The 27,925-nt window shown below is 36.7% G+C and overlaps 5 protein-coding genes and 2 long non-coding RNA genes across 9 annotated transcripts; 5 read left to right on the top strand and 2 right to left on the bottom strand.

The window, feature by feature from the left end:
- Positions 1-951: 951 nt before the first annotated feature.
- Positions 952-4,839, top strand: LOC110849577. The gene is made up of 4 exons (XM_022097010.2): positions 952-1,104; positions 1,946-3,551; positions 4,127-4,299; positions 4,395-4,839. The coding sequence occupies exons 2-4, from the start codon at positions 2,930-2,932 to the stop codon at positions 4,560-4,562; spliced, it is 963 nt and encodes a 320-aa protein (XP_021952702.1). The 5' UTR covers positions 952-1,104; positions 1,946-2,929; the 3' UTR covers positions 4,563-4,839.
- A 1,606-nt stretch (positions 4,840-6,445) lies between these two features.
- Positions 6,446-8,085, bottom strand: LOC110849576. Its single transcript, XM_022097009.2, has 2 exons — positions 7,789-8,085; positions 6,446-7,407 (listed from the first exon to the last, which is right to left on the bottom strand). Exons 1-2 carry the CDS (start codon positions 7,948-7,950, stop codon positions 6,805-6,807), a joined length of 765 nt encoding a protein of 254 aa, XP_021952701.1. The 5' UTR covers positions 7,951-8,085; the 3' UTR covers positions 6,446-6,804.
- LOC118435563 lies at positions 7,861-8,179 on the top strand. Its single transcript, XR_004834883.1, has 2 exons — positions 7,861-7,961; positions 8,027-8,179. It is a non-coding gene; the product is annotated as an uncharacterized LOC118435563 (long non-coding RNA).
- Positions 8,180-9,061: 882 nt separating this feature from the next.
- Positions 9,062-10,323, top strand: LOC110849575. 2 transcript variants are annotated; one of them, XM_022097007.2, is made up of 2 exons: positions 9,062-9,219; positions 9,775-10,323. In XM_022097007.2, exon 2 carries the CDS (start codon positions 9,776-9,778, stop codon positions 10,232-10,234), a length of 459 nt encoding a protein of 152 aa, XP_021952699.1. In that variant the 5' UTR covers positions 9,062-9,219; position 9,775; the 3' UTR covers positions 10,235-10,323. The 2 variants fall into 2 exon arrangements, with proteins under 2 accessions (XP_021952699.1, XP_021952700.1); XM_022097008.2 differs by having other exon boundaries at positions 9,101-9,223.
- A 2,652-nt stretch (positions 10,324-12,975) lies between these two features.
- LOC110849884 (glycine-rich cell wall structural protein 1-like) lies at positions 12,976-13,457 on the bottom strand. The gene is made up of 2 exons (XM_022097354.1): positions 13,322-13,457; positions 12,976-13,259 (listed from the first exon to the last, which is right to left on the bottom strand). The coding sequence occupies exons 1-2, from the start codon at positions 13,455-13,457 to the stop codon at positions 12,976-12,978; spliced, it is 420 nt and encodes a 139-aa protein (XP_021953046.1).
- Positions 13,458-20,438: 6,981 nt separating this feature from the next.
- On the top strand, positions 20,439-21,583 carry LOC110849574. Its single transcript, XR_002547847.2, has 2 exons — positions 20,439-20,617; positions 20,992-21,583. It is a non-coding gene; the product is annotated as an uncharacterized LOC110849574 (long non-coding RNA).
- A 3,868-nt stretch (positions 21,584-25,451) lies between these two features.
- Positions 25,452-27,352, top strand: LOC110849573 (D-beta-hydroxybutyrate dehydrogenase). 2 transcript variants are annotated; one of them, XM_022097006.2, is made up of 3 exons: positions 25,452-25,603; positions 25,956-26,462; positions 26,935-27,352. In XM_022097006.2, the coding sequence occupies exons 2-3, from the start codon at positions 25,958-25,960 to the stop codon at positions 27,225-27,227; spliced, it is 798 nt and encodes a 265-aa protein (XP_021952698.1). In that variant the 5' UTR covers positions 25,452-25,603; positions 25,956-25,957; the 3' UTR covers positions 27,228-27,352. The 2 variants fall into 2 exon arrangements, with proteins under 2 accessions (XP_021952698.1, XP_035707685.1); XM_035851792.1 differs by lacking the exon at positions 25,452-25,603 and adding an exon at positions 25,761-25,780.
- Positions 27,353-27,925: the final 573 nt, after the last annotated feature.

Here is a 27,925-nt window from a genome sequence, read left to right as displayed (position 1 = left end):
AGTGCATCATTAAATTTACACTGTAAAGCATCCGGTAGAGTCACATATATACTCCATACTCGTATTGATTTGGTAGTAATTCCTTACCGATTAGGTTAGAGTTTGATTCTGAGTGGTAACGATTTCATTACCACCACATTACTACGCCGTAACGATCGATTACCAATGCCTGTAGAGTCACATATGTACTCCGTCTGGTAATGGTTCGCAAAAATTCAATACCATTTGCCTAAGAGTGTACTTATATATGTATTTAGGGCATTGCTTCTTAGATACGATTACATGCATATGTACTATTAGCAACCAACTCTTTGTGTGAATGGGGAGTACGCGGGGTGAAGCAAATTTGCGGCACCATGTAGCATCCAGAATGGACATGAAAAACCAAATTGAAATCTCGGCATGTTGTAGAAAATATTAATTAAAAAATATTTTCTCTATACAATTTTTCGAAATCTTTCGTTCCTGACCTTTTATTAAGGGGTCAAACCCCCTCCGTCCGCATTATGATTTCTTGAGAACGGATGCGAATTTCTACATGTCGTTTTCACCGTCAGCGTCCCGACGAATTCTTAGCGCTTTTGGTGAACACCGCATGTCGAAATTCGCATCCGTTCTCAAGAAATCATAATGCGGACGGAGGGGGTTTGACCCCTTAATAAAAGGTCAGGAACGAAAGATTTCGAAAAATTGTATAGAGAAAATATTTTTTAATTAATATTTTCTACAATATGCCGAGATTTCAATTTGTTTTTTCATGTCCACTCTGGATGCTACATGGTGCCGCAAATTTGCTTCACCCCGCGTACTCTCCATTCACACAAAGACTTGGTTGCTAAGAGTACACGTACATTGCTCACAACTAATGTGTTATCTTATCTGGCCACTCAATATATCGGCAATGTGTATGTATGTATATTTAATCAAGCGGTACATATCTGCAAAATGCATAAACAAATTCTTTCAGGATATTAAATCGTTCCATAGTTCTCTCCAGCATTGCCGAGCCAGCATTGTGCGGAGCTAATTGTTTTTATTTTCCCGAGGTATTCTTCGAACTGTTTCCTGCAACTAAAACGGCGAAACTATTATCTGCAAAGAATGGTACGTCTTTAAGACTTTATGTTGAGGGTATTCATTATTTCTTCGTAGCCTTAGTTTCGTAAAATAGTTTACGAAGATAAAACAAGGGGTCAGATTTCGTAAAAATCGTAAGCGTAATAACGCGATTTTCGATGACAAAATCTTACGACGCTTACAAAATCTCGTAAGCGTCGTAAGTTATTTTACGATACGAGGAATATTAAGGATACGAGAAAATAAAGAATACCCTCATTATAAAACTTTTTAACGTATTCAATTACAATTCTAGTGAGTCGAGTTGATTAAATTAAAATATATTTTGTCCATGCATACCTCAAGAAATTTTGTAATTGGGATGTATGATTTAAATATATGTAAAACAAGGTTACCAACGTACATAATATTATTTCAAAATTGAAAATTGACCTTGTTTGTTGCGGGTTTGATCTAGTCATGTTACAAGCATAAAATCGTCCATCATCCATTTCCCCTGTGTCATAACACCTTATCTTGCAAAACAAAATACTCACCTCCACCAAATCCACTGAAGCATTTCGTTTGCCATTTGCCATTGATTAATTTAATGCGAATATGATCGAAGTTGACGTGGACAAAAAGATCACGTTGCTGTAATGCGTAAATAGGTGATGTGATGATTATTCAATAACAAGATTGGACTTTCATACGTCGAGTGTAACAATGCAGATTAACCTTGTTTCGATTATGTTAGATAGTCAATTACTGGGTATTAATAGTACATTTATATATATATATAATAATACATTTACTTAGTATTGTACTGTATTTAATAGCACGTTTACTAACATAATACAATGTAATTCCAACTCACATAATTTTCCAGGCAAACATGGACCAGCTCAAGGATGTCATTGATCGTGCCGCCTTGGGCAGCAGGCGTCCCTCGGTGACCTCTACGATGCTCGAAACGACACTTTTCTCAACATTTCTATCTTCAAACATCCCCCACCTCCGAGCTCGATTGATTCCACCGGCTCCCCAGAAACTGATGTTAAGCACGTCAACACGGAATCCTTCGCTGACAAAGTCAAACGCTACAACTTAACTGCCGGCATGACAATAAAAATGCTATCCGGGCTCCTCGGCAGTGTCGAAGGTTCCGGAAAACTCCTGTCGAACGAATCTTCTTCCACCAAGATCACTCGAAGCACCATGATGTACTCGATAAGGACGAAGGTCGAGCTATTAAAAATTTACGATGAGCAGCTACAATCCTGCATTTCCGAGCAGGCCCTCCTCTCCGCGTCGGACGAGGAATGTGGCGCGACCCACATTGTCGTGCGGATCGATTGGGGCGCTAAGGTCGTCGTCAGTATTGAAGACAACACGGAAAGTGATGGGAACCAGTCGGAGTCAAAATTGAAATTGGACGGACAGCTGAGCAAATTATTTTCCCAACTTGACGTCGGAGCCAAGGTGGCGCGAGACAATGAGGTCAAAATCGACAATCAATTAAAGTCATACTCCGTCAAGTTGTATGGCGATATCATGCCAAAATCTGGGACCGGGTGGGATCAAGTGCAAAACTTGATGTCTAATATTTCTACCCTTTTGCAAGAATCTAATCAAGGAAAGGGACGACCCGTTATGTATGGGTTAATTCCGATTAGCGTGGTTCAAAACATCTTCAATGTTCGGAAGTCAAATTTCCTCTGGATTCAGATCGACAAGGATATTGTCGAAAGTTTTGTCGCAGTGTTTGATAAGATCAAGAATTTGAAGGAGGTCATGACCGACTTTCTGGATGAGATGGACGTACTTAAAGGGTGGTTATCGGATACAGATAAGAAAACTGCGGATATGATCAATGAGGCCTTGCAGGAATCATGTAATCAAGATCGAACTAAAAACTACCTTCCTAGCCGTTCAAAAGGGTGCTTCGTCAATTGAAGAGTTGGAGAAGCTCCGGAGCAAGTACGCAATTCAAAATTGTGACGAGTTTAGGAAAGCGGAAGAATTTGTGACTAATCGGGGCCATGGAATAGGCTACTACTTGTCACGAGCGAAACTATTTATTGCGAATAAAATTGAATTTTTGGAGCCCGGGAAATCGATCGATACCGCAGCACAAGAATCCAAAGGCTTTGGACGCACGTACATCTTAATTTGTGGGAGGGATAATGACCTCTTAAAGCCGTCCCAACTGTATACCGAGACGGTCGCTTTTTTTGTCGAGCTGGCCAAGTCCAGTTTGAATTCGGCGGTACATATTGCCACCAAGGACGAGGTGAAGCCACGCTTCTTTTTTGTGGATGGCCGAATGCATGCAAACCTCCCGTTTGAAGATGCCCGCCATCTCGCGGTTCACTATTATCGGGGAAACTATGTGCAATCGAAAGATTATTTCGGTGACTATAGTACTATTCCGATTGTTGGAAAATATGAGCTTGTAGACAATGGGGGGTACGAAGACATTTTAATCGCCACAGGTACGTACTTACTGCCAAAAATGTTTTAGTATTGGATTTGAATGGAATGTTATACTTTCTCAGGAGAGTAATTTTGCTTTCTCAACACTTACGATACAGATTTCTTAGTGTATTCTCACAGAATTTGGCCAAATTATTTGCAATCCTTAACAAATTAACAAATTAATTAATTAATAAATTAATGTAAAATTGCCAAAAGAACTTTGTGCCAAGGCTCAGGTTTGCCAGAAATTCTTGCAACCCATGAGGAGAAAAAGCGCCCAAAAGCTTGCAAATTTTACGCTTTCCTAATGTCATGCGTGTTTCCTCCTTGTCGGATGCAGATGTCTCTGTACCAAACTTTTGTATTGGCAATGCATTTTGCTAATTTTTAATGAATTAAGTTTCTGATCGATTGACACAAGCTCGGTCAAAATCTAATGGGGCCTCCATTGTTCGTTTGAAAACTACTGTAATTAATTAAGTAGTTAAATAAGCCTTTGTTATTTAACAAAGGGCATCCAAGTTGGATGCCCAGCGGGGCGTTATCTTGAATGAGTAATAATACTAATCGTAAGCTCCCTTCTTCATTTTAGATTTTGGCTGGTTTCAACGCAAAGCAATTCTGGCTTCATACATGACGGTCACAATTTCTGAGGATGACGGACGCTACACGGTGGAAATCGTGACCAGTGTGGGCACCGTGACGAACAAGTTCCGTCTCAATGAGCCCTTCTCAGAAATGACTGCGGATGGATTGACTGCCGATGTATTTCCGTATTTATTGAATACATATAGCGATTTTGAAATATTAGTTTCTCCTTTTGAAAATAAACTTGGACTTTTTTCTTAAAATTTCAATAGTCCGTCGTAGTTCGGGAGGGTACTTCGCTTATCCACGTGCAAACTTTGCAAAATCCGGGAAGTCAGAGCCCAAAGCGACACACCATTCGGACATTTACAAAGAAGGAAATGGCTGTCCATTTAACGGCGAACGGCGCCAGGGCCACCAGACTTTTTAACCGGGTGTAAAAATCCAAATTTTCAATAAAGGAGAAATTCTAGCGATGTCTAAATTTGCATGATTAATATTTTTGCGTAATATAATACACTTATGCAGGTTACAACATCTAAAGCTGTATGTAATGCTATTGTTCCGTAGAAAGTGCATGAGATGACCAAACGGTCAAAGCATACATTCATATTTATTGGAAGTTTTACAATTCTAAAATATCTTAACCTTTTCAATTAATGTGTAAAATATTTAGTAAATAAAGAAATAGGCGTATTCACGTCGACGTGTTATTTATTTCGCATCGCAGCTCGTTAAGTATATAATACCCAACAAATCTTGCTGTAATGTAAATAAGTTTGTAAAAGGATCTAAATTTCCTGGCTAACGTTGATAACATTTTTTTGCTCATAATTTTCGAGTAAAAAGTGAGTGAAGCTTCGCCAGTTAAATATGTTAGTTTATTTGCGAGATCCAAATGCACATAAAATTGCCATGAATACTTGAATACGCCAAATATTCCAACGTTATGGATGAATAGATGAGGTTCGACATCAATTGATTAATCGGTATGAAACCGATTTTATTCATAGGATTATGTGTATGTATGCTTCGAATTGAGTACGTAATTCTAATCGCTACTCAATATTCACACAAATGTGTGACAATTTTATCATGTTTGTTGACCCTAGCCAATTTCTTAATTTCAAAACTGATATTAATTCATCGCTCTAAACGTTCGATATAAAAATGCCCACATAATTATTCTATTGTGTGAAATTGCATGATGCACGATTATTTTTTCGCATTTTCAAGCTTTTAATATTTATAGGAACATAATTACCTACAAATGCATATTTTCATAACCCTATCCTGCAGGAGATGTTATGTGCAAGACACTTCTCTTATGTTGTACTTACCTATGTACAAAAATCATGTTTATTTGTTTGCCAAAACCTCTAGCTCTCGAACTATTCCATTTTTTCGAAATCTGCCTTGGGCAATTTAGATATGAAGTTCCAAGGGAAATAAGTAATGCAACTTTAGTTGACCACCACCCCCTCTTGGGGGTGTGGTCACAGGTCAATATTTATTTTCTCGCATTACCCCATCAAGTGGGGTGTCATTTGAAAGGTCTAATCAACCTCTAAACAACCCCGGCTATTATTGGGATATTATCGGCACACCCACAGCCAGGGGGTGTGGTCAAAATCCGAATTTGAAAGTTTTATTTCGGTAATTTTGAGGATGCGTTTTCATGAAATGGCAATATTCTATAGTTTTATGAAGTATTTCTTCCCTCTAACTGAATTAACAAAGAAAATAAGACAAAAATTATAAATTTAGTTATGCCTCCTCTGGGGGGTCACCACTTCATAAAATCCCCCCGCTCGCAATAAATTTTTTAGAGGGGTTTGTGTTATCATATTTCCTTCGCCAAGGAATGGGCAAGATATTTTGAAGCGATTGTATTATTAGGAACAATCAAAAATTTCATACGTGACAATGATTGGAGCACTCCAGATATTTTGATTGTGGCAATTTGCAATTACATAAATTCAAATCTCTCTGCCTATTTGTAATGGTGGCAGCTGGTGGCAGCAGTTTTTGTAGATGAGATATGGGGGATTAATAATACATATACGGTTCCTCGAAATAGCACAGGAATAGACAGGAATTTCAACTTTAAGTTTTTCCCATTTAGCCCAATGTTATAAGGCAAGTTTAGGCATACACCACGCCATAACCACTTGAACAATTCAAATGAAATTTTCCAAAATTGAACATCTATGTCAAAGGTACTGAAGGGGGTACTTTGTTTTCGAATCGGTGAGAATAGGTTTTGGCCAAGAAATTCCATATTCCGGACCAGCGTGCATAACATTAAATTAATGGAAATTAATTACAAATGAAAATGCAGAGTAGCTCCGCATAAATTTATTTGTAATGACTTCATGCACTACATATAAATTATGTATAAATTTAGTACAACTCATGTGGATTCCTGATTAATGTAAGACTATACAGATACATAAATCTGCACTATAAGAAATCCAGTATTACACTAATATCAAACGGCATTCACACATTATGTATAAGTAGTGTTGATAAGCAATCAGCTGTAACAATAGCTCGGTATTAACGTTTTACCATATCCGTAGGACATTTTTACGGACCGGTATACGACCCTGCGGTATAAACTTTAACACCGAGAAACCAATACCTGTCTGACTATACCAGATTTCTAACAATAGAGAAAAATTAGAACCCAAGAAAAGAACCAATCGTCCATGTTGTACTATTCTTAGGTTCTAAATTTGTCTTAAAAGTCTGAACTTCTTCTTTAAGCAGGTTTAAAGTAACTTCACAATTCTCGCTACTTCTGCTAATACGCGTGAGGTGATTTTCTAAGTTTCCAACCAATCGATGTAAAGTTGCAATAGTATTATTCATTATCTGCTCACTTTTCTCACGGACAGCGACCTGATTCTCCAAATCGGCTAATTTACCTGACAATTCAAAATTTTGCGTTTTAAGCCTCTTTAAATTTATCAGCAATTTATCGAATCTGTCATACAAATCCATATCTCGTGGGATTATTGGATTTGGAACAAATTTTGTATTCCGGAGTGGAATAAGGTAAGAAATTAGAAGGACACATATTACGCCAAATAATAAAATGAAATGGCTTGGAAGTCGTGTTGATGTCAAGTTGGTAGCGTAATTTCCAGCTTTAAAATTTGTGAAATTTCTGCCATGCACTCTGTCTCCAACGCGTCGAATCCCATCCAGCCCTTGGCTATCGTATAAAACTCTGGTTTCCGGGTTGGATAGAATGCGGTGCGCTTCTGTGATGTTGTTGTACTGTGAAAAATAAGTAAGAAGTACTTTTTTTTAAATCTGGTTTACAAACTCTACCAAAATTATAATCACACGATTCATATGCGGTAGCTTTGTGAAATCTTCTAGTTTAAAATAATTTTAGAAACTTTTGCGAATTAAAAAAAAACTAGTAAAAATACGTACAGAGTAAACAAATTGGCGAATTGGGGAAAATTCAACGAGTAAATTCACACAGTCACTGCTAACTTGAAAAATCAGTGCATTTTGCAAAAATTATAAGACGCCTCTGATCTGAGTAAGTATGTAAGTTCCGAAAATTTGTAAGCTAATTTTCCTTCTTACAAAATGTAGTAATTTGACAGAATTTAAGGATTTTACAATGTTATCAAGATATTTTCGTACCTCTTGCAATCTAGCATTTCTCTCGTCCTCAGATAAATCCTGGCTTCCTAACCGATCGGGATGGCATTGTCTCGATAACCGATGAAACGTGGACCGAATTTGCTCGGGGGATGAGTCAATGGAAACGTTCAATCTGTCATATAATTCGTGGTGGTTTGCCATCTTGGAAAAGAGTTAAGTTTATTTTTAAAAAATTATATATTTCTTAATTGAGAACAGGTGATAAAATATATCTCAGGCTACGAAGAAGAGAATTAATCTGAGCTGGAGATGATAAATGATTTCAATTTTGTTACACCTTTAATCTATGCAGGAAGGAGAAATAGTTTGTGTAAAATTAACCATTTGTCGTATTTTATTTACTATGATAAATAAAATCAAGTAAAAAGTATTTGTGATAAAGATGCAAAACATATACATGTTTATGAACGATACATGATAAATAGCCACATGCAAAATTAAGTGGCTGTCCTGCCATGCCATGCAAATATTAACGTAGCTTGGATATCCGGACTGATAACAAAATATGCATACGTATGCATATACAAATTTTGTCTCGACACTTCAAAAAATACTTATTTATGTGTGTACATTTCTGTGATTTGTTTTTCACTACGATTACTCCGGAAATGAGGAATCAGGTATGTAAATATTAAGAAGAAGGATGCACAAATAACTTCAATCTATTAGAACGTTCCATAAACTTTTACATATTTACATTAAAGTGGAGAGTGAAAACAAATATGTAAAGATACACTCTCAATAATTTTTTGACAATATTGTTACCGGCGGAGATACTATGCAATTCTACCGTGTGGTAACACTATAGTAACAAATTGTCTTCTGTGGGTAAGAAATTGCCTCCGGTATCGGTAATATTTTTATTACCTGAGCGTTGACATTGGGGACGGAGCAGGATTTAGCCTCTGTATATATGTTACCCTTCGGTGATAAGTTATTACCGGAGCGGTAGAGTTGCATAGTACCTCCGCCGGTAACAATATCATCAAAAAATTATTTAGAGTGTACACATAAGCTTCAGGGAAATTCAACAAACAAAAATATACACGTATCCGAACCCAAATTGTAACTGCTGAACTAAATACTGCTTGGTCAATAATAATTCACAAATGTATGTATTTATTTGACCCGGTCGTGAAAGATTTCCTGACCAAAAGTACGCCAGTAAACAAGGTAGCTTCTTCCTTGTTTTAATTACACACATTTCCGACTTCCGAAATTCCTTCCATTTTCGTACGCAACTCATTCACAATCTTGTGCAAATAATTCCTCTCTGATATAAAGGAGATTTTGACGAAAATTAATCTTACACTTCACTCCAGACCCACAGCAGCTACTAAATAGGAACCAGCTTATCAAAACTTATCCATTGTTCATAAATCTGTAACAGATACATACATAAATCCAAAAGTAAGTAAGTCTTTTTCACATATATTTTTAGTCATTAAACCGCAGATATGTGTACCAAGTACATATGTATATGCCTAATAATTTTATTTCCTTGGAGGACGAAATACATTAACGTACATTTTGCACAAATTGCATAGACCGTAATATGTATTATGGTCTATGTAATTTATGCATTTATTCAACAATATACAAGGATATTTTGTGGAATGGTAAAAAGTTGATTAAAAAAACATTTCCATTTTCATGTAATATTGGATTTTCCCCCATACGGGCGAATGCAAAAAGTGAATTTCTTCGTGCTTCTCGTAAAAAAGACTCGAAAATTTGAAAAGTATTGAGATAAATATTCCGTCATTTATAGGAAATCATGAAATCATGACAATTTTAATGGATTGCTATCATGTGTAATTATCAAATCAACATCGAACCTAAAAGAAATTTCGTTAAAAAAATCAGCATTACAAGGAGCATGTCCCCGATATTAAACTTATTATATGTAATCTGTATTATTATCTGTAAATATGTATGTAAGCACACATTTTTTTCTAAATTTAGAATGTCTCTCGTCGAACAACCCCTGGACCCAATCGAGACTTTGAATACCGTCGAGACCGTGTTGAACACCAACATTTCGAAAGGGCACCAGTTATTCGACGACTTTTGTGAAGTCGAGGCGACGCTGCGGAAGCGGACGAAGGATCCCAAATTCCAAAAATATGGAGATAAGATTGAAAAGGTGCTGAAGAACGTGGAGGCAAGTAAGGATCAAGCGGTGGACCAATTGTTAGATCAGGAGGACAGGAAAGTGCACGTTCAGCTGCGAAGATTCGAAGACGAAGTGACGACGGCAAGAATACTCGAGGAAAGCGTGGCTGCCGTGAGAAACTGCTTCCTCCGAATTCCACTTCCGGGGACGCGTTTCTTCTACGCCATCGAGACCCCAAAAGAATTTGGGTACCATTTGTTCATACTTGTCCTGCTCTTTTGGGTGTTTAAATTACTGTTAAGTTTTTGAAAAGATGCACTTATGTACATAATTAGGTTGGATTTTACCGTTAATAAATTTTTCAGCGTTGGTTAAAAAGTTGGTTATTTATAAGTCTATCTTACATGTTTCTGTCATGACTTATTTCTTGATAACTTGCATGTTTGGAAAGGAATCTTGTTCTCTCTCTCAAGTCAACCTTAATTGGATACCAGCATAGTCAGCATTATATGCAGGGTTAAATTTGTTATAGAGTTTACATATATATGTACATATGCAGTTTGACATTTTGTGACATATTTGACCTTGAGGGGTGTGACCCAATGTTATCAGCCTATAATTCACTTTTTTTAATTAACCCTTTAAACTGTAACGACGACAATTGTCGTTTTATAATGAATGGTTTAATTCGGGAGTACGACAAAAGTCGTCCTGAAAAACCGTGGTCATGGCGCGGAAGGACGACAATTGTCGTTTCTACGAGGTCATTGATTTTCACCATTTTCACTCCGCGCGATCTAAAATTTGTTGCAATTTTGAGGGATTTCTCCTATGCCAACACAATGCTAAATTTGAAGATTTTCTTCCCGAAAATTTGGATATTTCCCTATACAATGCAATGTTAAATTTTTGAATTTTCAGTTTTTCGAGTTTTATTGAAAACTCCTGAATTTCTCCTCCCGCGCCATGACCACAACATACTTATAGGGTCCCCAATTTAATGCATTTTCTTGTCGTTAATCATACACGTTAAAGGGTTAAATAAATATATAAATAATAAAATGCTCGGGAACATATGTATAAGAATACCTGTTCATATTCATTTATTAAATATAGGGTACATAATTTTTGTATTTGTTATTGAATATGAATAATAAGTAAGTTTTTCAAAATTATTTAAATAAATATATTTCTCTTGAATCAATGTTTATTCGTTTCATAATTATGTAAAGTGAACGATTCATGAAAATGAACTAAAAATGAACAATAAACCGTAGTAACGTTAGAAGTAGCTCACCCTGCAATAACGAGTTGATATAAGTTTGTACCAAAGGTGCTGAATAAGCCGACAAAATAAGTACAGAAGTGTTAAGCAATTTTGCACCATTGGTGCAGAATAATCACTGAGATTATTCTGCATATATATTACAACCATATAATTTTACACCAATAGTGAAGGATAAGGCGAAAAAATAAGCATCTAATTTTGACACAATTTAGATTTTTGTCATGAATTTTTGAAAGTTTTATGTCAAAATCGTATGATTATTTCTCCCGGATATTCTGCACTATTGGTGCGTTTTGCATCCCTTCCCCCAATTATTTCGCATCATTTTGGGTTCCCGATTGTTAGATACCAACGTTGCTGTTAATTTATCAAAAATGGAGCTGGTCCATTTTAATTAACGTCATCGGTTATTTTGCAGTTTTAGTGCGATTTGCATCTAATCCCCCAATTGTTTTGCATCATTTTACATAACCGATTGTTCGATTCTAACGGTGCTACCTATTCCAAAATTGTAGTCCTTTCTCGATCTCTTTGCACAATTAATTCCCACCATTTGCGAATCGGATTGTTCGATACCAATGGTGCGCCCAACTTATCCAATAATGATCAAGGGGCTGTTTAATTAGCATCAATTGATGCAAAAAATTCGTTAACAGACAGACGGACGGACGGACGGACAGACGGACGGACGGACGGACAGACGGACGGACGGACAAGAGGAATTCAATAGCTCCCGTGCTACGCAGGATGAGCTAATAAGTGGGTATAGCGATATGATTTTGATTAGAGTTTGCATTAATGGTGCAGAAAAAACGAATAAAAAAGACAAAATAGATCCAAATTTTGATATATGCATGCACTAATGGTGCAATATAAAGGAGAAAAAGGAGAAGTGGCCGAAGTAGGTTGCACCACCTGTGCAACATTAGCGACCAACAGCGCCACATAATTTTGAAAACTTTTTGTCAAAATTGTATGAGTTGTTCTGCCGGAGATTCTGCACTATTGGTGCGTTGTACATCAAAATAGATACATAATTTTTTGCAATTATGCACCAATGGTGCAGAAAAATTAAACAAAAATAGATCTAGAATTATTATGCATCGAGAAGCCTCCAAAAATTGTGCATCACTGGTGCAGAATTACCTACCAACGTGTAACGCTAATTTTGACAAATTTATGTCAAAATTGTATGATCATTTCTCCCGGATATTCTGCATTATTGGTGCGTTTTGCGTCCCTGCCTCCAATTATTTCGCATCATTTTGTGTTCCCGATTGTTAGATATCAATGGTCCTATTAACTTGTTAAAAAATTTGATTCGGTTTGTTGAGTACCAATGGTGCGCCTAACGTATCCAATAATGGTCAAGGGGCTGTTTAATTAGCATCAATTGATGCAAAAAGGTCGTTAACAACCAGACGGACGGACGGACGGACGGACAAGAGGAATTCAATAGCTCCCGTGCTACGCAGGGCGAGCTAATAATTAATAATTAATAATTAAATTTTTATTTTCCAAACTTTTGAATAAATGAATAAGCATTGCATGTTTTTTCCCCAATTTTTAAATTGAATGAATATTGAATAAATAAATGTTTAAGAGCATCTATGGATATATACATATATCATTTAATCTATGTATAAATGTAAATGTAAACACGCGACAATTTCATAGGTTTGAGACTTCAAAATATATGTAGGGTCATCAGACATAATTAATGTGTACCTATTTGAACCCAACTAGTTCGTTATGTTACAACCTAAGCTTGCTTTCCTTTCGCATTGAAACAACCATGACCCATTAATCCCCCCAAAACTACAGAAGATCCCCCACCAACGCCAAGCAGAGAATGCGGGTCTCCTCCACATGCTCCTCCGATAGGTGGTATCGCACCTCCTATCCCGGCCCCTCCCGCCCTTTGCCACCCTTCATATCCGACTTGTTGTGCTGTTGAGTTTCCAAACGCACCTCCAGCCGATGCCCCTGCAGCTGCGCCTATGGCGCCTGTAAATGCCCCCACCGGCCCTCCCGTGGCAAATCCACCTATGTACATCGGAAAATTAGTTAATTTCTAATTTTACTGTACCACAGAATAACCATCTTACCAACACCCCCTCCAATACCACCCCCAATCGCCCCACCCGCCGCAGCACCGGCAGAGCTACCTCCAGTTAAAGCTGACCCAAGAAATGACCCAATTCCACCACCAGCTGCGCCACCAATTCCCCCTCCGACGTTCATATTTGGTTCTGAGAAGATTATTAATTACAAAGAAATCTAGCTGTCAATATGTAAAAACACCAACTGAATTGAATTTTCAACCTGACCCGTATTTATATGGAAGCTGCGAATTTGCTGAACCGATGAAATCATGAGTAAAACCTCATTTATGTTCGTTTGATCCACTTGTGTATTTGAGGAGATACAGGAAGGCTCATGATTTCCCATGAGCATTAAAATAAGCACAGGTTCGCATTGTCTCTTGAACTTGTCATGATTATTTTGCATCTTGTCTCGCTGGGTGAGATGTACTATGCATAAGTATATTAACACCACTCTTGTCACTTGGTTCCAATTATACACATACTTAGGTTATACTATAAGTAAATACCTCTCGATTAAAATAAGTAAAATCCAAATAAAATGACACAACCCTTGTGCAAAATTTTACACAACGTTGCACATTGTAATATTAGGCCAGGTCAAGTCCCAAAAGTCCTAGGGGGCGTAACTATGTAAATGTATACATATTTGTAATTCATGGGAGGCAGGGAAAACACTTTTTAAAAAATTTGGGGACCACACCCCCTGTGGGGGTGGTTAGCCCCCCAGGGGGTGTGGTCCAAATTTTTTTATATTTTTACAATCAGCAACTCATATGGACTTTAGGTGCAAAATTTTGTGGACTTAAAAAAATATCTGACCAAAATATACCCTTTTATATGCCAAAAAACATGGGTTTTCGGGCAACTTTGAGGGGGTGTGGCGCATTCGGTCGGGACTTCCCGACCTAGTTCTTCCGGTTCCTGATAGTCATAGTGGAGTTCTATAGGCACCATAAAAAAGTCCGTCGGGAACCACCGACCAAGGAAGTTATTAGGTGTCAAACTTCTCAAAAACCTGTTCTGCGATTTTACAAAAAAACGACAGTTGCTCTCAACGTTTAAGAGTTTCAGTGGCATATATAATTATTCTAAGCATGTACAAGCTTAAAAAACCCTAAATTCATCAAAGTCTTACATCACCCCAGAACCTTTGGAAACAGTTTGTTACCATTTCAGTGTGCAGGAAATAATTTTAAGCGTCATTTTGTTTAACCTCTTTCAACTTTATTTATCTCGATTAAAATTTCCGTTGAGTACGCTATTGAATTCATAACTACATTTGGTAGCAACCAATTGAATTTCCATGATTTTCTGTAAAATCCCAATATTTATTAATACCAGTTTCCAAGTTTCGAGTTTTTTTGGCGAAAATCACGAAAACTGCACTTTTTAACATTGGTCGGTATAGAGAAAATTCCAGAATTTGTGAAGAAAAATATCCCAAAAAGTCAACTTTTTACCATCGAGTTTTCCACAAAATACCAAAGAAATACTCGGATTTTGAGAAAATTTGAGAAATCTGCATTTTTATGCCTCGTGCCTTAATACGTGATATGGCATATTTGGTCCTCAAGGGACATTCGTCATGGTACGTCATATGATGAATTTGGTATACAACGGATTTTTTTTCGATACGAGATATGACGGATTTGGTCTCTTAGGGACATGTTTTGAAATACGTCATATCGCGTATTTACGTGAAAAGAGGTTAATTCAAAGCACATACATAAGTATGTAAAAGGTTCGCATTTATTTTCTCCCCAGTAAGTTTTCACTGCCCGCGCGGAGACAAATTCAGATGCTAGTTTTCAGTCACTTTACTCTTTCAAGCAATTAAGTACCCAACTTCTTCTTCCTGGTGAATCTTGAGCTTAATCAATGTTTTTTATAGTTGGTGACATCATACTACGTCGCTTAGACCGTTTTTTGTATATGGCAAAATTTGTGCTCGTCCGTAGTCATACAGTTTTTCGGATGCATCAAAATTTTTCAGACTTTTAAAAAATGTTGAAGTGCTGTAGAACTAAACTTTTTATCAGTGTTCTATGATCGACCTATGGTATTGAACTACTTATGGTAAAATTTTCAAAATTAACAGGTTCAGAAATAGTACCTGAATTTTTCTCCGCGCGGGCAGTGAAAACTTACTGGGAAGAAAATAAATGCGAACCCTTTACATATTTACTTATCTGTGTTTTGAATTAAGAGGACTGAGCAAAGTTGCAAAGTTAATAATTTTTTAAATCACTGACATTTCAACAATCTTGGATGAATATTCATCGTTTTTGTTGAAAAATGATCTGAATGAGTTGTATTTTCAGATCCATTGAGAATTATTAATTTTTTCGAACGTCAAAAAATTGAATGCATTAAGGACAAAGGTCACAAGATCAAGGCTCACAGCCCCATAAATGGGGTATAATGAGAAAGGTCTTGATGAGAGGATTCAGAATATATATACTTTGTTGGGTCTGGGACCACCCCCTGATTATTTAGAGGCCGGTGAACATTTTTGAGTTTTAGTTTTGCAGATACACAGACGTTAACACAGGAGCAGATTGAGAGCTAACATGGCACTAGATCGAGAAAAACTCAATAATGCTGATCGGTCTCTAAATAATCAGAGGGTGGTCCCAGACCCCATAAAGTATATATATTCTAAATCCTCTTGCCAAGACCTTTCCAACCATACCCCATTTATGGGGCTATGTGAGATTTGACCTTGCGACCTTTGCCGTTTGCTAATTAAATTTTTTTAACTTTAAAACAATCACAAGTTTGAGAATGTAACTCATTCAGTTCATTTTTCGAAAACAATGAATAAAATTCATCCACAATTGATGAAATGCCGGTTGTTTAAAAAATGAAAACTAGGACCTAGGTCACAATAAAATTTTGAGCGCCACACCCACTGGCTCTACAGACCTGGTTTTGGTCTCAAAATAAGCTTCAGAATATTCTTCTTCTAATCCCGGCCATAAACATTTTTTTAAAGTTGGTCGAAATGCATATTAATTTTTTTGAAAACTTTGATACATTACTTCAAACATTTTCAGCAACTTATAGCCGGGAGTAGACGAAGAACATTCTGGAGCTTTTTTTAGACCAAAACCAAGTCGGTAGCGTATGACCCTCAAAACTTTCTTGTGAATACGTTGCATAACATGCAGCGGTATGGACGGATAGGTGGCGTCGCATATTTCCCCTGCGGGCTTAAACAAAATAACGCAAAAAAATTATTTCCTGAAATAATTGATTTGCACTGAAATGGTAACAAACTTTTTTCAAGGTTTTGGGGTGATGTAAGACTTTGATGAATTTAGGGTTTTTTAAGCTTGTACATGCTTAGAATAATTATATATGCCACTGAAACTCTTAAACGTTGAGAGCAACTGTCGTTTTTTTTGTAAAATCGCAGAACAGGTTTTTGAGAAGTTTGACACCTAATAACTTCCTTGGTCGGTGGTTCCCGACGGACTTTTTTATGGTGCCTATAGAACTCCACTATGACTATCAGGAACCGGAAGAACTAGGTCGGGAAGTCCCGACCGAATGCGCCACACCCCCTCAAAGTTGCCCGAAAACCCATGTTTTTTGGCATATAAAAGGGTATATTTTGGTCAGATATTTTTTTAAGTCCACAAAATTTTGCACCTAAAGTCCATATGAGTTGCTGATTGTAAAAATATAAAAAAATTTGGACCACACCCCCTGGGGGGCTAACCACCCCCACAGGGGGTGTGGTCCCCAAATTTTTTAAAAAGTGTTTTCCCTGCCTCCCATGAATTACAAATATGTATACATTTACATAGTTACGCCCCCTAGGACTTTTGGGACTTGACCTGGCCTAATGTTACAATGTGCGTTGGAGAAATTTTACTTTTTGGTTATGTCATCCTCTTTTTTACCCAACCTTGAGTAAATTTTACTTATTTTTATTTGGAGTAGTCTAAGTATGTACATATGTTGAAATATTTTTGAGCAAATTTTGGCATTAATTCTTAATAGTTTCTCTGATTATGTATGAGTATTGATTATGTACGTATGTATTAGTATTATTAAGTATCAAAATCTTCACGTGACACTTACAGTCATGTGGGCAATGCAACGTTTGGTGTAAAATTTTTGGAAACAATGCTATCCAAGAACTACTTCCATTTTTAAGGCATTTTTGATAAGTCAATATACGTATGCATGTTTAATATATTTAACATTTACATACTACAGTCAATGGAAAAAGTATTGGCAACCCCCACGCCAGCTAAATAAAATTTGCTGTAACGTTAGAATGCATTATACAATTGGCATGAAAATTTGTAGGCCTTTAGCAAATATTATGTAGTTTTCGATTATAGTCATGTTTTATTGATTCAAATTAGATAAACACAGTTTTTAAATAATTTGTTGGAAAATTTGCAAAATTTACCCGCAAAAAGTATTGGCAACATGTGGCCAAATTAATTACGCGAAACAATTTTCTTAATCAGCTACCACATTTCATTACGGTAAGTTAATTAGGTGACCAAATATGACGTTAGCTAGATTTTAAGTCTACAGTTGTGTTGTCTGGAGCCAAAATGGCGACATCAAACGAGCTGTACTTGGCGCGGCGAGAAATAATCATGTATCTTTCACAAAAAAGCTTTACTATCGAAAAATCAAAGAGAAAACATACTTTTCCATATTTACTATTGAATAGGTAGCCAAGAAATATAAAATGACAATCTCAGTTTCTACTTTTCCATGGTGCGGAAGAAAAAAGTCACCTACTCCCACGAGCCACTGATGAATCAAGCAAATTATCACTCGAGATCGGAAGATTTTAACCCCAAAAACCATGTTGAATTTGAGAACCAACTGTGGCGTCAACATATCATGCAATATTGTGATCAATCAAAAATCATGCCATGGGGTTTCAGGGTCCAGAAGCCCGACTGACGCGAGGGTCCCCAAAACGAACCAACTCAATAAATTGGAATGGACTAAACACCACCCTGAATAGACTTCCAATGAATGAAGAAGGTTCTGCTGGTCTGACATAAGCATATTTTACTTATTCGGAGCAAATTGAATGGTTCAAGTCTGGCGGATGCCATAATAGGCTCACAAAAACGAATATGTTCGTATGACAGCTAAACACAGAAGAGGAGCGATTATGGTTTGGGGTTAAATGACTAGGTCGTGGCGTAGGTAGCTGGTCATTATCGATGGAATCATGACCAATGAGGTCCAAATAATCATTCTAAACGATAATTTGAAATTATTTGATAAAAATCTGACCTATGAAGGAATTTTATATTCCGAAAATTCAGTGACCCCAAACATGTAGCCAATTTAACGATGCTAGGTTTTGGAGATCGAAAAGGTTAAGCTTCTTTCGTTGATTGCACAGTCTCCCGATGTGATTCTGATTGTCCGGATTCAGAAAAGAGGGACTGGTGGGAAACCACTCTTCGAAAAACGAGCTTGTCAAAAGTTCAAAGGAAGTGTGGGCAGCCATATAGAAAAGCGTTATAACGAAACTTGTTGAATCAATTCCACGACGTATTTTTGCTTGTATTGCGTCGAGGGGAGGTGCTACGTAATACTAGAAGCAGTTTGTCATAATAAAATTGGCGTTTCTTTGATTTATGATTTTTTAAGTTAAGGGTTGCCAATACTTTTTGCGGGTAAATTTTGCAAATTTTCCCGCAAAACAAATTATTTAAAAACTGTGTTTATCTAATTTTAATTAATAAATCATGATTATAATCGAAAACTACATTATATTTGCTAAATGGGTACAAATTTCCATACCAATTGTATGATGCATTCCATGGTTATAGCCAATTTTATTTAGCTGACGTGGGGGTTGCCAATACTTTTTCCATTGACTGTACATATGTATTCATGTACATTAACAGCGCTTTTCTTACAATTATGTGTCAATACAGATACATAAGCATAAGATTCAGAAGCAGGTAATCCATGTGAAAGACTCAATTAACGCATTTCTTTTAAATTGAGAATGTACATTTTAATATGTATTTTAAAACAATCGGTCACTGCATATGTATGTATATGCATATGTAGATACGTTAATACATAAATGCATTGTTACCCAAACAAATGCGCATAATTTCCAATTCAGAGCGTTTTAATCAAGTTTTATGTTCATGAGTAACTAGTGAAATGTGAGATTTAGTGTGCTAAATATTGTGATGGATTTCTGATGAATGATTTTTAAGTGTGCTGGTTTGTATGTGAATTAACTTGCTCAGAACAACGTTTTGGTTAAGTTTAAATGTTACAATGACAATAACATTTATTCACTATTTTTGAGTTGCAAATACATACTTGTCAATTGATACTACCAGTTACTTAATTACTACTTGGGACAATTTGATACAGTTAGTTAAGACAATATTTACAAGTTCACATTCTCAATTGAGGCAGATTGAGAATCGCTATACAGTCTTGTGCAGAGGTTGTAAGGCTCTGCCAAGTTACTAGATGTTAATGTTGCCGAGACGGCGACCTTATTTATGCCAAACGGTCGGACGGGATGGAAGCGGGTGTACGTTCAGGAATTTGAACGCCAAAACTGAAAGCGCATTCCTGAAAGCTCTAAAAATAGAACTTTCAGGTATGTGTACATAATTCCTCAGAGTTCATGCTAAAAATAGAACTTATGGAATTCGCTACATCGTCTTGACCTGACATGTACATACATACGTTACATAGCTACAACAGTTACTCTTATGTAACTGTTCATCTAAAAATAAACAAACTGGAATGTGTCTCCAGACATTTATATTTCCGCATTTATGGAATTCTTGCATTCCGCGGATTTCACAATTACATAATTATTTATCTACAAAAATACAATTCATGTTTCTGAACAGTGGCCAATAATTATTCACAAAGGTAAACAAAGTTAAATACCTAAAGAAATATGTTAAATAACGACCTACATACATTCATTTGTACGTACCCATGGTAAATGTATGACACACGCCAACTACCTATGATTGTCGTTATCATCTACTTATCAAAATCCATATCTATCCAGCATCCAAAAGGGTTTCATATCTGAGCGTGTCTAACTCAAACACAGTTTTCAATCTCATATATTCATATATAGATTCTTCCTGAAATGAGGTGGACGTTGAGTAGACGTAATTTTATACCTGTCCAGTCAACCTACAAGCAAGAAACAGCGATAAATACGAGCAAATACGAATATTTATTTCGATCTATTCCTAAACTTGCAATTTAGTAGCACAAAAGCTAGTAAATATTATTCAATAAATTAAGGTACACTCTAAGAAACCCGGTAACTAAGTTATTACCAGGTGGAGTATCTATGTGGCTCTACCGCATGGTAATAAACTTATTATTGAGTGGTAGAAAATTAGTTACCAACTGGTAATATTTTCAAATTTCGCGACCGGGGTTATTACCGGTTTGGTAACAAAATGTCTACCACTCAATAATAAATTAATTACCATGCGGTAGAGTCACATAGATACTCCGCCTGGTAATAACTTAGTTACCGGGTTTCTTAATGTGTGTACTTATTAAAACTCAATTTTTATTAACAAATACTTTAATTTACTTGACTATGTTACATAAACATATGCATAAATAATTTTTATACATGTATACAAATTTGTTTTTCCCATGGTTAGAATGTCCCTCGTCGAGCTACCAGGGATTCCGGTTGAAAGCTTGGTCGACGTTATTAAAAAATTTGACATAGCGATCTCCAAGGGGCACGATTTATTTCACGAAACTTGTCGAATTGTAGTGCAACTACGGGAGCGACAGGAAGATCCAAGATATCAAGGGTATGACGAAGTGATTGCGAAAGAAAGAAAACAACTGGAGGAATATAAGGATATACTTTTCGCCAAGTTGATGAATCTAGAAAGCAGGAAACGAGACATGCTGCGTCGGGATTTCGAAGACGCAGTCGAAAGGATAAAAGTAGTTGAGCAACCGGAAGTGTAGAATTTCAGATGGATTTTACAACCATTAAGATTGAAGGTTTCTGTGCAAATTTGGTTTTTAAGGGTTTATGCAAGTACCCGTATAATGGGCCTCGTTCGATTTACCTAATTTTTCAGGGAGATAAATATGTCGACTTACACCCGATTAATACTTCTGTATGTACATAAATGAAACTTTGGAAACTTCTTGTACACAAAAATCCACATCGTAATTAAGGTTTAGAATAAATAAAAACACACAATACTGAAAATATAGCAAATCTTATATCAACCCGATCACTATGGCGTTTAATAGCAGAGTCGTCAAAAATTGGGTTAGAAATCTGAAATTCATGCAAAACATGCTAAATATATCTGACCACGTCTCCCCAAAATTTCATAAGTTTTCATGGGCAAATAAATTTCCTACCCCACTTCAAAGTGAGGAAATCGGGAAACGAGTTTTTGTAAGTATCAAAATCTGAGCGACAAGGACTCCTAGAAGGCTCGATTACATTTCAACGGACAAGGGTTTGAGCGTGCAAAAATTAAGACACACATAAAAAAGTATGGAGAATCCGAAAATGACAACTTCAAAAAAGCACCATTTGAAACAACCATCATATCGACCCGCGGAAATTAAAAACGAGTAAATTTATTTTTGTAAAGTGTCGCTCCACGTCCGTGCCTGATGCGACCATGAAGTCAAAGATCAATACAAACTACGTGTTAAAAGCAAATCATATTAAAGCCCGTAAATTGTGGGTCAAAGTGCATGCAAAAATATCTGTACCGAAATATTTGGGAAGTTAAGAAAAATGGTAAACACAAGACCTCCCGAGCTCTGCACTAAAATTTTACCAAAACAGTTGGTAATTGGCGATGTGTCGTATGTTTTCAAAAACGTTACAGAAACTCCGGGGAGGCAATTTTTTCATGGAAAATATGTCTATCAACTAAAAACCGAAGAGAAATTAAAATGTTTTTCGAAATTTCTCAAGAAATCTCAGGTTAGGCAGGCGTTGGGCCAATTTGGGCTTGTTTCGGACTCCTCAGTTTAAATGGGCTGTGTGGAGGCACAGGTTTATTTTCTGAAATGTAATATAGACCGTCTGATTCCTTTCATCAAGGAGTATCAAAAAATATAGAATTTAATTTTTTGGCCCGACCTTGGAATAATTCACAGTGCACCAGCTATCAAGGAAGAAATCGAAAACAAATTCAGTTTGACGTCGAAAAATGAAAACCCCACATACATCCCTTGTCTTCGCTCAATAAAAAAACGTAGGCTATGTGTAAGAAGGCATACCACTAGCTCTGTGAAACAATCAATACTTAAAGAAAATTTTGGTTACGGAGGGAGAAAATTAACAATGAAGTTGCGAAGTCTTCCGGAAAAGCATTAATGCCGGGCGCGACGAATAGGACTAAATACGAAGTGGATAATGGATTGAAGTCTTATTTGTTCGCGGATATTTGACGTCAGATATATTTAGCATATTATACCAAAATTTGAGATTTGAAGAATAATTTTTGGCAATTTTGAGGACGAATTTCCAAGTGAACGGGTTCATATAAGATTTGCTCTAAGACCTCTATCTTCTTATTTTGTTCCTATACAATTTGCATACTAATATGATAATGTCGTATTGCAAACAATTCAGTCATTACATAGGTTGCATAATAATAATAATAATGTCATCGATCTCACGGCTAAATTTAAGGATCGGTCACGATAGTATGACACTGCCCCGTCAAAGGCGCGCTAGGCGGGAACACAGCGAAATTAAATTTTGAAAAAATTATTTTTGAATAGACCAAGTTATAGACCAAGCTTTCCATCGATATATGTCACCAATTATCCAGTCATGGCTGACACTCGAAAAACTTGGGTTGAAAGGGAAGAGTTGGAAAAAAGAGGAATTGAGTTTCATAAAAATGAAGCAAACAGTGATTCCAAAACTACTTGGCATTTTTTTTAAAGAAGAAGGTATTTCTGAATCCAAGATCAAGTAATACGTAAAAAAGTACGAGGAATCCAATGAGGTCAAATTCAAAGTCCCCACTAGTCGACCTGCAAAGCTATCGGCGACAAAAGTCAAAAATCGGATAAAAAAATTTTCAAAAATCATTCATCAACGGCAACGGCTGCCATGACAAGGAAGGTCAAGATTTCAAAAAGCTATCTGAGCAAAATCAAAGTCCATAAACTGGGGATTATAGCAAGGGCAAAAAAACCAGCACCAAATTACAAACCAACACAACAGGAAAGGATTCATGCGTTCTGCAAGAAATTGTTGAGGAACATTCGGGGAAAAGTGGTCATCACGGACGATGAGCCCTACGTCACAGCTGACCCTTCAAATCTGCCAGGAAGGCATTTTTTCCATAGTGCCAACCCGTGTAAAGTAAAATATGAAGACAAAGTCCAAAAGAAAGACCAATTCCCAAAAAAATGATGAATTTGGCAACGCATGTCTTGCATTGGTCAATGTTCCGATCCCGTCATTTTGGAGGGTACTGTAAACCAGGGGGTTTATCTTAAATCATGCATTAAAGGGGGATTGGAATCGTTTATTACCAAAGATCATAAAAAAATAAAGTTTTGTTTTGGCCTGACCTCGCAAGGTCCCATGACGCCAAAAAGGTCACTCAGTACCAACATGTGAAAAAAATTGAATTTGTGCGAAAAAATGAACACCCACCAAATTTTCCTCAACTGCGACCAATTGAGAAATTCTGAGCGCTGACTAAGTCCAAATATTCTAAGCTTTCAGAAACGCCAGACACCTTACGAAAACTTAAGGACAGATGGAAGAGAATCAGCTTTAAAGTAGGTGCAGTCTATGGGCAGAATTTGATGCGAAATCTGAAGAAGAAAATGCAATCTGTAGCAGATAGCGGAATTGAATCATTACAATTTGAACTGTGTGGCAATCCAGACCCTTTGGTAGTAAACATATGCAACTTTTTTGAAATTGCATTAACCGTGTGTAAAGTTATGAGCATTTTATTACGTGAGTGTCATGCTATCGTGACCGATCCTTACAAGCAAAAAATCAACTGGTTTTCCAGAAAATGGGGTGCGAAATTTCGCACTTTATGAATTACATGTCATAGCTGAATATTTTTGTATGCACAATTAAACATGTACATATGTAGTATGTAGGTATGTAAATATGTGCATAACTGTATACATAAATTCCTACCCGGTTGGAATTAGTACTAAAATACCCAATTAAAAAATCATCCCCCACATTGTTCCTGCACCAAGAACACAAACACCCATATGTAAATACATGTATTATATTATACATATATGTACACGTACCGTAAAACCTCTAATTATAGCCGGTCTCCAAATATAGCCGGGTCTATAATTATGGCCTGTCTTGTCCGCTGGGTCTTTGTTCATAGCCCAGTCAAGAAAATTGTTTCACATTATTGTTATCAACGAATAGGTTGAACTTCTAATTTTTACCTGCTAATTTCAAGTTAGTAATGGATATAATCATGGCAGAAAATTTACAAAAACCTGCTAAACTTCGTTAAAAATGTATATTTAAAGTGAATGGGTTACTGATGGCATATCGTGCTAAATAAAAAAACTCAAATTGCGTCAGTATGATTTTGTAACATCCAAAATTTTGGGTGGAACAAGATTTAGCCGGGTCTCTAATTATAGCCGGTCTCTAATTGTAGCCTCCGTTTTGGATGTTAGCCCCGGCTATAAATAGAGTATTTACGGTATTTACATAATATGTAAACATATATGAATATGCAATCAGGTAAGATGCATACGCATGTTACCTGATTAATGTACATGTAATGTACATGACGTAAATATATATGTACACTATGTACATACATCCCTATGATAAATGCATACTCGTACATACGTTCATAATAATGTATGTATATATACCTGACGACAGGCAATGTTAAGCTTGTCATAAAATTTAATAAAGCTTTCCTAACACAGGTTCCAATATATTGGTATTGCAATACCTGACTAGGTTACTGCTGACATACATACATAAGTGTATGTACATTACATATCCATCTATGATACACAAGGTCGTCACCAATGCTGCACACGAACACAATTAAAATTTCTAGAAATGATACGTTGCAAGATATGTATGTTTGTGAAAGACCTTATTGCTGATACATTTGCCTGGTTGGATTGGTGACACTGATTTAAACAAGGAACCGGTTTCTGTTCTGTGACGAGTGGAATTTGGTCCCACTTTTTCAAGTTTTTACATTGTAATCCAGCCCTCACGACACTACAGCCAACTAAAAATACAAGGTAAGAATAAAATTATGTAATAACACGGTGACGAGATATTACATAATTTGACAATTTAAAAATTTGATTGTGATATATACGTATTTTTCTAAATTACATTGTTGCAAATTTTGCTTAATTTTGTCCCACGCTCTTAGGAATTCGGTATTAAAATAATACCAAGCGGTATTCATATAAGTAAGTGATAAGCAACATGGTATAGCTCGGTACCAAAGTCTTACCAGATCTAGACCAAATTTTCACTGACCGGTATAATTTTAATACCAGTCGGTAGTAACTTACCGAGAATCAATACTTGCCTGATTAAATATACCAGATTTCTAACAATGCATTATTTATGATTTATTTGCAGTCATGTCTGCTCTCCTCCTCTCCGGAAAATCCGTCCTCGTCACCGGGTCCACGTCCGGAATCGGTCTTGGGATTGCGACCCAATTCGCGAAAGCTGGCGCCACCCTGATGGTGCACGGACTCGAAGGGGAGGATCAGGTGGCACCCCTCCTCGCAAAACTGAGATCATTTTCCTCCCCAAAAGTGAGCTATACTCAGGCTGACATTTCTTCGGAGGCGGGCTGTTCGAAGCTCGTGTCTGAAACGGTGTCAAAACTTGGAAATAAATTGGACATTTTAGTCAACAATGCGGGTATTCAGTACACCGCGAGGACGGAGGATTATCCTAGTGAGAGGTGGGATGCAGTGATGCGGATTAATTTGACGGCACCGTTCCTCCTCAGCAAGGCGGTGTTACCCGGGATGTATGACCGCGGGTGGGGACGGCTCGTGCATATCGGGTCGGCTCACAGCATGCGGGGGTCAGTCAACAAGTCGGCGTATTGCGCATCAAAACATGGAGTGTTAGGTAAATCAGCATAATTTGCATAATTAATCTGATGTTTCGTAATTTTTGTGTAATGTATTTATTTCGACATTTTTATTTTACGACCACCGATGATGAGACTTTGTGGGTGTAATTCTTATAGATCAGAAAAAATTTTTAAACCTTGTTCAAGATTTCTAAATACATTTTCATGTAAATATTTCTATTAGTACATATTTTGAAAAATACGTGAATCTTTTTTTCAAAAATACGTATGTATATTTTGTAAATATTGTAAATATGTGAAACGATTTAGTTCTCAAAGAATTTCGACAAAATATCCATAGATATAAATTTTAAAATATTAATTTTTGCAAAAATTATTTTTTAATTCTTCGTCTTTTTATAATTATTTTGACGTTTTTTCGTGAATCCTAAATATGTATGTACATATTAAAACGGGTTTTTGTAAATACATATCCTTCCTCTGCTAACGTTCAAATCTTGTCGACAGGAATGTCCCGAGCGATCGCGCTAGAATGTGCGGGAACGGGCGTGACCAGCAACACTATTTGCCCTGGCTTTGCAGAGACGCCCCTCGTACTTAAGCAGGTCGATAAGTTGGCAGAAGAGCGCGGAATTTCGAAGGAGGCCGCCAAAAATTTATTCCTCCTGGACAAACATCCCACCGCGGAATTTGTCAAACCTGAAAATCTTGGTGCATTTGCGGTCTTCCTATCCTCCGAGGCAGGCGGGCAGGTTAATGGGGCTGCCCTCAGCATGGACGTGGGATGGACGACGAGATAAATCTTAGAAATAAAAATACCTATTAAATCAAATATGCATTTATACACACATAAAAATGACGGATATTTTTCGGGAGGATTTTCAAATAAAATGCTAATTATGTGTACCAATGGTCATGCAACCTTATAAATCAGTCACTTTATGACGAGATACATAATTTTATGCATGAAAATACCTATTAAGCAAACATGAATACACCCACAAAGTGCGGAGTTTTTTTAGGAGTGAATTTTTACATAAAATGTAAGCTACATATGCACATACCTATATGTACATATATGTACATATAGGTATGTACATATATGTATATGTATATATACATATACATATATGTACATATGTACATACACTCTTTAGGCAACTGGTATTGAATCATTACGAATCATTACCTGACGGAGTACATATGCATATGACTCCACGGGCATTGGTAATATCGATCGTTACGGCGTAGAAATGTGGTGGTAATGAAATCGTTACCACTCTTATTCAAGCTATTACCAATCCGGTAAGGAATTATTACCAAATCAATACCAATACGGGGTACTGGTATTGATACGGTATTAATACTGGTACGGAGTACTGGTATGCGACTCTACCGGATAGTTTACAGTGTATGTATGTACATATGCGTACTAATGACAACCTTTATTAATCAGTCCCTTTAATTACTAACTACATATGTAGTGTGTTGCATAATT

Source organism: Folsomia candida, unplaced genomic scaffold (assembly GCF_002217175.1).
Source record: "Folsomia candida strain VU population unplaced genomic scaffold, ASM221717v1 Fcan01_Sc005, whole genome shotgun sequence".
Taxonomy (NCBI): domain Eukaryota; kingdom Metazoa; phylum Arthropoda; class Collembola; order Entomobryomorpha; family Isotomidae; genus Folsomia; species Folsomia candida.
The sequence above is the reverse complement of the archived record's forward strand: the minus strand, read 5'-3'. Positions and strand labels throughout refer to the sequence as shown.